General features: G+C 46.0%; 1 protein-coding gene across 1 annotated transcript in view; it reads right to left on the reverse strand.

The window, feature by feature from the left end:
* FAM208A (family with sequence similarity 208, member A) overlaps positions 1-11,341 on the reverse strand; it is a 22,195-nt gene that overhangs the window by 6,345 nt on the left and 4,509 nt on the right. The window contains exons 5-14 of the mRNA XM_010158271.1: positions 11,205-11,332; positions 10,528-10,559; positions 9,717-9,822; positions 9,183-9,286; positions 8,968-9,071; positions 8,662-8,734; positions 8,477-8,551; positions 5,152-5,850; positions 3,008-3,450; positions 712-853 (exon numbers count right to left, since the gene is read on the reverse strand). Coding sequence (XP_010156573.1) covers positions 712-853; positions 3,008-3,450; positions 5,152-5,850; positions 8,477-8,551; positions 8,662-8,734; positions 8,968-9,071; positions 9,183-9,286; positions 9,717-9,822; positions 10,528-10,559; positions 11,205-11,332 — 1,906 coding nt within the window. The remainder of the gene's footprint in view (positions 1-711; positions 854-3,007; positions 3,451-5,151; positions 5,851-8,476; positions 8,552-8,661; positions 8,735-8,967; positions 9,072-9,182; positions 9,287-9,716; positions 9,823-10,527; positions 10,560-11,204; positions 11,333-11,341) is intronic.

The raw sequence follows: 11,341 nt of genomic DNA on the forward strand, positions 1-11,341 counted from the left end.
GAGAGACAAATTCCAGTGTTCCTGGAACACCATTGGTATCAGTAAGTTTTTACTCAGAAGACGAAGTTAACAAATTCTATCTGGATTTAGTCATCAGACAACTTGATTTGTAGCCCTGAATTTAGAGCTCTTGATACCTAGTCCTACAGCCCAGCATGTACATCCTTCAAATCCACGCTTTTATGCTCTCCCAAGACCTGACACTGCTGACTCATCAAGAAACAGAACAAGAAGCTGCTTCTGGAAGATCACTGAAGATGTAAATGTTCAGATACAGATGAAGACCTCGGAGCACTTCCCACAGAAGAGCTCAATGCAGTGAGAGGCAGACTACTTGCCATAAGGAGAACACAGTTTTCATCACTTTTCTGGATTGCCAGTTGCAATTATCCACCCACCCAATCGGTCAGTAGAACGCAGCAAGTTCCAGCACGGAATTCAAAGCAGTTACGTACCTCCAAAGGTAAATGCTCAAGTATTCACATTTGTACATTATGCCACTTTGTACCCAAAGCAGTATTTTCTACCAGTATCTGTTTTCATCCAGCAGATTTCTGTATTAATCAAATATCAGAAACAAGAGCATAGGCTATGTGTGTACAGGCTTGTGTACCAACAGGGGATCCAGGAATGGGAACTGTGAAGACACAAACCTGTAAAACATGTTTTCATTCGCTATTTGTAGCACTGTAAGTGGGAAACCCACCTTACCTGTAATCGGAATAAGTTTCCAGTGCATTCCAGCTTCGATATTATTTGAGTTGAAATGTTGCCTGCGATAAACATGCTCTATAGTTGTACTAGGATAGAGACTGTAGTCTTCAAAACTACTCACAGCTCCAGTGCTTGCTTCCTAAAAGACAATAAAAATTCTCAGCTCAACCCCCTTTTTTTGGGTAGTTAGTAAGCTTTTACATTCTGAAGCACTGACAGCAAGAACACACCCGAGTTCACCAGCACACTGGCAATTCTGCCAGTCGGGTCAAGTCCAACTGGGACTGTTTATGTGAGGTACCTCCGAGTTTCCTTCACCCGTGTGACCAGTTCCGAGCTGACCCAACTGGTGGTCTGTCAGTTGGTAAACAGGCAGGCGTATGCACACGCCTTAGAGCACAGAAGGTGGGTGGGGCAGGGAGGAAAGGAGGCAAAGAGGGGAAAAATATTAGGAAAACTGTCTGCTCCTTTATCATCTTCAGGCTGTTGTCTTGATAGCTGACAACCGCGGTGAGATGTTGGCGTTACTGCAGAACTGCCTGCAACTAGCATTAAACCCGTGAACAACCCCATTTCACCTCACATCCCGGATGGTCAGAAGCAAAACGGCACCGAGGTTACAGGCAGGACAGCCTCTGTCCTGCTCCATGCCTCGGAAACCAAGCTTTGCGTACAACTATCAGTAGCAGAGATCACAGAACAACCAGCCTGTCGTGTGACGTGCCCGAGCAAGCAGCTGGGGCACTCGGAACCCTAACTACGAGAGCCTTCTTCAAAGGGTGTGCTGCCACTTGCGTACGGTCACGAAAAGCATGCGTGGGACACCCGCTGCACCAAGAGAGCATGTGGCGAGAGCCAGGTGTGCACTCCAGTGCTCAGCGGTTTTCAGCTCTGCTTCCACCAGAAGTAATAAGTAAATCCCCCACCCACCTTTAGTATCCCGGGAGCATTCAAGACCCTCCAGTGTGCACTCTTAACAAATGGGACAGAAGCAAGCCCATCATCATTTCCACAGTACAAGACCAAAAGACGAAGACTGCAGGATCCTCACACAAGAAAAGGGTGTTTTCCTGCCCCTTAAAATGCCTCCTACTATTTAGCAGGAGAGGGAATACACTTGGAAGAGGCTGGACCAAGTCCAATTCCCAAATCTGGAAAATAACTACAGCTGAAGCAAAAAGATGCTCGCCGCCTGCAAAGCAGTAAGAATCACTTTATTAACCCTGAGGTATCGTCACGACCTCGCACACAGAAGTGGCCAGCTGAGGTACCGCCAGCCAACCCCAAGTATCAAACACAGATTGCAGTTTTACTCCTTTCCCATTCTTGCTTGTGGCAAGAGAGCAACAGGGCAAATAAGAGTCAAAATTATACAGCTTCTTCATATTTGGAGGGAGAAGAGGAAAGAGTTCTGGGTGCATAAGCTTTGAAAGAGATCGTCTCAACTTGGATCTGGCTGGAGCCTGGCCAAAAAAAGGCTCGTTTCTCTGCCCAAGATGGAATTTCATAATCACGACAAGCTGTCATATCCAAACCACCCATCAGCTCTGTAAGGTTAAAGGCTAAGTAGTACACACACCTTCATGGCCTACCCCGCAACACTGCTGAGTCCATCCAGAAGGGCAGCTGCTGCCTCACAGCCTAGGGTCAGGAAGAGTAACAGCTAGGCAGTAACTACGACGAGGAACTCCCGAATTTCTCCTTACTGTGTTTCAGGTTCAGCAAACCTCAGTACACTAGCCAGACCAAGAGACACCCGGGAAGAAGGAGGATGATGGAAGGCATCCCCAAGCTGTGACAGTAACACTGTATCTGTTCCATGCAACAGCTTCATAGATGGCAAAAAACACCCACCGCCGCCAGCGAGGTGAGAGCCAGAATAGAGGATCGCGATTCCTCACCAGACAGAAGACAACTGCAAGGCTTTGGTGTCAGCCAACATGAAAAACACCCTCCTACACAGCACTCGGCCACAGGATGCCGCAAGTTTTGCTGCCACTGCTGGAGCAGCAGCACATGACACGCTCTGTAAAGCTGGTGAGGAAGCCTGACTGTCGCTGCCTTCCACCCTTCAGGTATTCTTAAGTGTAACCGTCTCACAGAAAGAACTGGGAACAAAGGGAGCTGAGAAAATTTCCATATACGGGCCTACCAAACGAAACTGCTCCTTCACAGAAAAGGTAGCGCTTAGCTATGTTTACCTATGTAGAAAAACTGAATTTATCAGTCTCTTCATAGGTATGAAACCAGTACATTCATTATCAGCATCCACCTACCTAGCAGTTGCACTTACTTTTAAATGTAGCGTGTGCTCCAGGCCGACTTCGTTGGCTGAAAGCTGCAGATCAACGCTGACAGGGTAGGATAAGCAAGCTGCATCACTTCCCAGTATCACTGGGCTCTGTGGGTCCTTAAAGTTAGTATTTTCAGCCTGAGCAGTGTTAGGAAGCTCGTGATCATCACTGTCCTGCACTGGAATGGATTCATAGTCGTAATTCTGTCTCATATCCTCTTCCATTTCATCAGTGCTTAATCTTAATGCTTGACCTATAGACTGTGCCATTGACGAATCCAAGTGTCCTGCAGTAGCTAGTGTTTCCAACAGCACTTTAATGAGGCCGTGCGTGTCGGTAACGGCAGGGTCGGACACATCTTGCTGCCTCAAGTCAGTATCGTGTCCCCCATAACCAGTATGCATTGAGAAAATGGAGTGTGGCAAATCCGAGGTTCTACCACCTAAAAGGAGGGGGAGGAGGGGAAAAGGAATCCTTTACTAAGTTTTAAAACAAAAGCAAAACCACACACTGCCCCCCGCACCCCAACCGCCTACCCGCAGTCTCCCGCTCTGGCATCACCTGCATACAAACAGGGCACACACACCGGTTTTCCTAACAAAAACCCACACAGGTAGATGTCCATAAAAGGGCAGTTTCTAAAGCTAACAGTCTCCCCCAGATAAATAATTATGGGTTTTTTAGGTCCCTCAATACCACACTATTTTATGTTTTAATAGAAGTTAGGTACTATGATTTATGTTCTTATGTAAACCTTGTAAAATTCTCCATCACGTGCCGAGAGAAAGGTTAGAGCACAGTACTCTGCTGCTTCAGAAGCTGACGAGTATCTCAGTGCTTAACTGCACAAGCTACCTTAGACTAGGCATGATTCTAAAAAGTTCTACCATGCCTATTCTTACTACACATACCCTTAGAACAGGGTTATTATCCTTCTACTCACCCCCCCTGGATGAGTAAATGCCATAGGTATTTATTTATTCTTCTTGGAAAGAGACAGCCAAGGAACTACTTTCAGTACCCGATGAACCCCCACTCCTTCATCACATACAGAAACTTAACCATCTGCAGATACTTAAGCTCACAGTGGTTTAGGTAAGATTTTTTTGCAAGACAAACAGGGTTATATAAAAACATGAATTTCAAGCCATAAACAGATGTTGCTGTTTCGGTACACCTGAAGGATTCAGTGAAAGCTGTTTTAAACCGGCACTGTTGTGATTACAGCCCAGCAGAAACTCTTTCGCATGCTGTACAGCAACAATCCATCTAAAAAGACCCTGAAGGCTCACAGCCTTCCAAACAGGAATCCCAAGACCTAACAGGTAGCCCACCCTCTGTCTCCTCCACCCACACATGCCAGCATCCTTATCAAAATGGAAGCTTGTTCCTACGATCAGCCGCTCCATCTTCCCAAGTGATCCATGTATATGACATGACCGGTGCTTGATGGAATCCCCCCTGTTTGTGCTGCCTTTCTCCCCACTTTTCCCCTCTCTGAAGGGGGCCTCTGTCGCTGCCTTGAGAAAAGGGTCAGGGAACCAGAAATCGAAGGGGTTTCTTTGGCAGATCATAAGAATCAGACAGTATCTGTGATCATTGTCTGAGGTTTATCTGCATGTAGATAATTTCACGCAGGGAATAATTCAATCTTAACCCCATCAGCTTGTTTCCTTTGTCCCACTACACACACTGCTGGCTATTCAAAATTTAACTCTGCTCATGCTCAGAAGCTGAATTCTCCCCTTCCATCTAAATTTATCAGGTATTACACAGAGCACTGGGGCCATAGAGAATTACAGCAGTGCCTGAAGTCACACTCAGTCAAGACATTCTGCAGTCAAGTCTGCTTAGTACTCTGTGTTAGAGTCTTTGGACAGTTCCACGGCACGGAAACTCCTTGGCCGTATGCCACCTTTCCCCAGAGGCAGGCCAGAAGCAGCTTCCATGACAAATCCTGGTCACATGCCTTCTCAAAAGAGGGAGCCTAGAAAAGCAAACCCCACCTCTACCGGCACACCTCAGGGCAGTGTCCGAACGAACTCTGCTCAGTAAGTACCCGCAGTGTGCAAAACACATTCAGTCGGCAGAGATGAAGTGTGTGTTCCGAGAGGAACTCTGTTCCTACCTTCGTACAGAAAACTGCTCTCCGAAGATTCACTCATTTTTAAGTATTTCCGCAAACTTTCAGATTGTTTTTCCAGCTTCCTCTTCAGACCACTTTTACTTCTAAGGTCTTCAGGATCAGAATCTCCACCTGCATTTTTTTTTCTACACTGGATTAAGTTAATAAGTACTTTGAATCTATCGGGATCATAGTCTCCAGAATGAGGCAGCTTCCGCTTGGCTGCAACGCCTTCGTACTTTGCATGGAATCTTTTCCCGCTTTTCGTGATGGCAAAACCGGAGTCTTCCATGGCTTCATAATCGGAGATGGGACTGAACTGCCGAAGTCTCCGATTTCCCTCCATCAGTATCTTAGCTCTAGCAACAGGCAGCTGGTACGCCTCACAACGGAAAATATAGTTCTGCAAGAAGCTGTCAATATGGGATTTATTTTTTGGAGCAGCATGAAGAAATTTTTTGTCATCCAACCAGGACTCATACTGGTATAGAACAAATTCTCTAAATTTTCCAGAGCCATTACAGCCTTTTTTCAAATACTCATTTATATACTTTTCCACTGCAGCACTGACATCTCCAGTGTTTTCTTTACGGGACTGCATTAAAGCAAAATGGAGACACTGAATAAACTTGGAGAATTCTGGAATGATGTCCTGACTTGTGCGCAACACCGTGGCAGTTGAACTTTTCTGTGTTCCAAATGGAACATGTCTTTGTGCTGCTATAGGACAAAAGGGAATACACAATTAAAATCAGATCATAAAACTGGTTAGCAATATTCTGCATTATACGTATTTGGCAAGACAGTTTGGAATGACTGTGAATAAATAACTCAAAAGCCAAGAAAGGAATTTTTTTGTGAAGTAACCAGCTTTAAAGCCTCCTTAGAAGTCAACCTACTGCCAGTCGTGAGGAACTGCTCACTTCCGTAGCTCTGTGGTAACCAGGACATCCCAGATACACATATGATTTCCAATGCAAACCACGTTACGGACCCTTCCCACAGGCCCCTTCACAGGCTTCCCGAGGTTTAGTGAGCAGCAGCTGACAGCTCCCCAGAACCAACAGGGGAAGCATGACTCCTGATGCAGTCCTGACACAGTCACTGTGCTGCTTCCAAGCTCCCCGCACCCCACCAAACGGTTCAGCTCAGTAGCCCAGCAGAGAGCTGTCCCGCTTCCTCTGTTCTTTTGCAAAACAATACAACTCATTAGAATGAAGAGACGCAACAGGGCCATGTGGCCAGAGCAGGATTCCCCTGACCTGGGAAGTTATTAGATCCCTTTACTACATCCTTGAAACAGCAGCTGAAGGAAGCTCTCAGTTAGTCCTTTATTTTATCATTTATTCACACCCTTCCAATCACAGACTGAACCGTTCCCCATTCACCCATTTACGCATCCCTGCAGACTCAAACCGGTGATTTAACCTTGTGTTTGACAGAACCCAGAGCTCACAAGTCTTTGAAATGTGACAGCAGCAAGAACTGGAGTATTTTTAAGGAACTGGCACGCACACACTTTAAACGCCACTTACCCTGTCTGTAACTGATTGAATTTTCACTACTGTTACTTAAGTAAGAAGGTACCGGGTTTGTTAAAATAAGAAGTTGCACTGGCTTTGCATGGCAAGGTTTTGGTAGCTGGGGGGCTACAGGGGTGGCTTCTGTGAGAAGCTGCCAGAAGCCTCCCCTGTGTCTGACAGAGCCAAAGCAGCTGGCCCCAAGACGGGCCCCCGACCGGCCAAGGCCGAGGCAACCGCAGTCATCATGCCTCTGTGATAACGTGCTTAAGAAGGGGAAAAAAACAGAAGAGATCTTTGCAAACAGACACAGCGAGCATAAGATGTGAGAGAAACAGCCCTGCAGACACCAAGGTCAGTGAGAAGAATGGGGAGAATGTGCTCCAGGCACTGAAGCAGAGATTCCCTGGCAGCCCGTGGTAAAGCCAGCCCAGGGAGCACCCCATGCCGGAGCAGGGGGATGCCAAAGGGGGCTGTGACCCCATGGGCAGCCCACGCTGGAGCAGGCTCCTGGCAGGAGCTGTGGCCCCGTGGAGACAGACGCCCAGGCTGGAGCAGGTGTGCTGGCAGGACTTGTGACCCCAGGGGGGGCCCAGGCTGGAGCAGGCTGCTCCTGAAGGATGGCACCCCGTGGGGGGACTCACGTTGGAGCGGTGCAGGGGGGCTGCAGCCCGTGGGAAAGGCTGGCATTGGAGAAGTTGGAGGACTGCCTCCCATGAGAGGGCCTCACGCTGGAGCAGGGGAGGAGTCCTCCCCCTAAGCAGCAAAGGGTGATGAAATGACCACACCCCCATTCCCCATCCTCTTGCACTGCTTGGGGGGAGGAAGTAGAGAAAAGCAGGAGTGATTTTGAGTCCAGGAAGAAGGGAGGGGTGGGGGCAAGGTGGTTTTAGATTTGGTTTGAGTTCTCTTGGGTTTTTTTGTTAGCAATTTTGATTGATGATAAATTAAGTTGGTTTTTCTTCCCCAAGCTCAGTCTCTTTTGCCCATGACTGCAATTGCTGAGTGATCCCTCCCTGTCCTGACCTCCACCCACAAGCTTGCCATCTTATTTTCCCTCCCCTATCCAGCTGAGGAGGGGGAGCGATAGAGCGGCTTTGGGGGGCACCTGGCTCCAGCCCACCACAGAAACAGAAGGATAAGAATCTAGGAAGCTGCCAAGACTCCGGACAGGAAGTGCTTTGTAAAAGTGAAGTGCCTGCAAAGGTCTGTGTTTTGACACACTTGCCACTTCTAACTCACAGCAGGCCAAAACAGGACTGCGTTCTGCTGCTGGTATTACTTACTGCAAATTTCAGCTGCAAACGATTAAAAGTCTCATCCCAAAGCATTAAAGGCCTACTAAAGCCATGTCCTTTCAGTCACCTTTTACTACCTCTTTGTATCAGATTTTCTTTGCTCGTTTACTCAGATTTTGGTACATATACCAATGCAAAAAGCAATAATGAGAGGTACATTAAAGACCTTCAGATGTTTTGTCCTTAGTGTTTTGATGGTTAAAGAATGCCCTAAAGCCTCTGAAGGGCAATGCTACTACTAACAAACAGATCTCTTGGAATGCTGATGCTCAGCTCTCCCAGAACACACAAGAAATCTGAACAAAGGTTTACTTTCTAGAATATGAACAAACCAACCTAAAACATGTAGTGTGACCATCACTTTTGTGAATAAACAAACACTTTCTGAACACCATCACCAGGCGCATAACCAATGCAACCCGCTATTCCTAGCTCGCACTGACAGGCTGTAACACTACAGTGTCTTCAACAGAACACTAACTACATTGCAGTTCCAGCACCACATTCAACAGTGAACAAACTTACCCGAGCTTATGACACCTCTAGGTTCTGGAAAGAGAAACAGTGCATGTAGCATGAAGGGGCGCGCAGTTTGGTGGTCTAGAACACAAGAAAACAAAATCAGCTGAAGAGACCAACACTATGCCTCAAAAATATTCAAAAACCCAACTAAGACCAACCCAAAAATAAAAAACCCGGCGTATACGCACCATAAGGGGATATCATTTGCCAAGGAGAAAGAAGAAAAAGAAACCCTCTGTCCAGAAGTGGTTTCACAAGAACCTGTTTTGAGGCAAAAGAATACCATTTCAAACAATGAAAGGCATTTGCTCACGACAGATACTCTCACTGCCTGCAAGCTAAGTTCTGTCACAGGTAGAGAAGTGCCCCAATACAATACCTGAAAACACGCCAGCTGAGGAATTCCAGCAAGATCATGGATCTTGTAGTAGGCCTCAACTGCTAGTTAATAAAATGATGTTACAAATGGGAATAATCAAATCTGTTGCACTCACAAGTTTCTCTTTCTCCAGTTTTTGAAGCAATCCCTCCAAGTGACCACCAGAACGGGAATTCTCCACAACTTCGTAAAGGCTACAGTACATGCCGTTCTTCAACACTGACGTGATAGAGGGGTAGGAACAGAAGGTGAGAAACATAGAAACAAAACTGGAATACAGGACACTTTTTAAAATTCTGAATTAAAAAAAATTAAGCTAGAACTATTCACCTTCCTTTGCTCCTAGGTAAGTTTCTTTATAGAACAGCGCTGGTGAAATTCTTTTCTTCAGCTGATCAATGCTCACAACTTTTTCAACCTCAAGCTTCTCAGGACTACAGGGTGGGGGAGAAGAAAAAAAATAAATAAGATCTCTTTTATCCCCACAGTCCTACCCTCTCTGACCAGGTACGAACTATCAAATACACGCTCTTAAAATCTCATGAGCCAGGGGTGCCTATTCCTGCAAAGGAGTCCCTTCGAAAGAAAACAACCAACCAATCAAATACATGCTCTTAAAAAACAGTTCCTTGGACTATCTCATGAGCCAGGGGTGCCTATTCCTGCAAAGGAGTCCCTTCGAAAGAAAACAACCAAGGATGCTAAGCATTGTGGGTGTGAACTATGAGCAGCTCTGGGCACAGCTCAAGAGTCCAGTCTGACACGTAACACACATAAATGTGTATTTAGATTTTCATCTGAATATATCCAAAATTCACTGGTCTCCACTAGAAAGTTTTAACACAGCAAATGGTTCATACTCACAGCTTGCATGGAAGGAAAAGACGTGCTGTTGATTTCAAGGAAACGTGGCACAGCAGTTTGCCTTTATTCCAAAGCTGTCCCCTCCATAACGTATAGTTAAATTTATCTGAATGGAGATGGAGAAAGACTAAGTGAAACCACTTGCTAGGTGGGACTGAAAGTGAGCAGCAGCAAAGGGGCTGCTGAACTGCCAAAAGCGGTTTAGGGGAAATTTCACACAAATACTAGACCAGACAATAACACATTAAGTTAAAAGGTAACAGAAAGGGCATTCACAATCCTGTCTCGTTTTGAGCTGCTCTGAGCAGAGTAAAGGAGGTTGGTACATTACCGGTACCTGCCTGTGTAAGTAAGCCCTTGAGAGCAACACCTGTGGAACGATACCCTCTTTCCTTAACTGTTAACCACTTCCATACATATGAATATTTTGCTTGAATATTTTGCTTTTGAATATTGAGGTTCAAAAGAAAAGCAGGAAAGAGGATCACAGTATTTGAGGTGCCACTGAACACCAGATTCAGGAACAGACGACAGGTTTTTACTACACTCTAGGCAGAACTGGAAGGGAGAGAAGACTTGATGTTGTTCGGTTCTGGTGTGCTGCGGTAAAAGGAGACGCATGTAAAGGTGTCTGATCATCCCCTGTCAGCAAGGGATGCCTGCTGTCAGCATGGTACAGGATACGGCTCAGGCATACAGCCAACAGAACTAAGCCATCATTCCAGTTAAAGACGAAAAGAATGACGTGGGGAAAAGTCCCAAACCTCCCATGTCTGTATCATGAAAGCAAGAAATTTCAGTTCATTCTTACCTGTACTTCTATCTATTTTGAAGCTGTTTGATCTAACAAAAGAAAAAAGACAGAATGACTGGGCTGAGACAAAGTTTAGGCTACTAAATTTTGTGTTAAGGATACTTTATCAGTCTAACACAATAGCAACACGGGTAATTTGCTCTCTAACCTCAAGCTATCACAGCTGCGGCATCTGCTGCTTTTATAGGTATCCTGATAACTAATTTTAGCACTACACAGTACAGCCCCACAGGTGGATGCCTTCCTGTCAGCACAGGTATGGCACTGCGTCTGTGATCAACTGCCCTTTTTGGTATTCTCCCCATGAGCACTAACACAATGCCAGCAAAGAGCTGAGTGACAAAGTATTCGGAGTATTTTTTCAGAATACCAAGCCAGGTAACACTGCGAACATTTTTATGCCTGTGAATTTCCCCAGTTAGGCACAAAACCCACTTTATACATGGATTCCACCTGGGCAGAATAGGTGAGAAGCTCAGAACTGCTCCCGACAAGGGCCAGCCTGCTGCGCAAAACCAACGGCGTCACAGCTTGCTTTGCGTCAGAGGTATTTATTATGCTCAGTCCCCACGACATGGTAGCACTGTTCATCTAAATCAACCCTAAGCTACTGCCAGGAGCAATGAATTCTTCATGCTGCACGCAGTCTTTCCAAAACTCGCTTCCTAGCTTACCTTGATGGGGGGAAGAATTTTGGTACTTGCACCATTTCATCTTTGTAAGTGAACGAAACCACAGCGTAAGGACACACATGTCTTGGTCTTCGCCTTATCTCATCAAAGCTGTATTCATAGAAATAGTACTAGGGAAA

Source organism: Eurypyga helias, unplaced genomic scaffold, assembly GCF_000690775.1.
Source record: "Eurypyga helias isolate BGI_N326 unplaced genomic scaffold, ASM69077v1 scaffold6069, whole genome shotgun sequence".
Classification (NCBI taxonomy): domain Eukaryota; kingdom Metazoa; phylum Chordata; class Aves; order Eurypygiformes; family Eurypygidae; genus Eurypyga; species Eurypyga helias.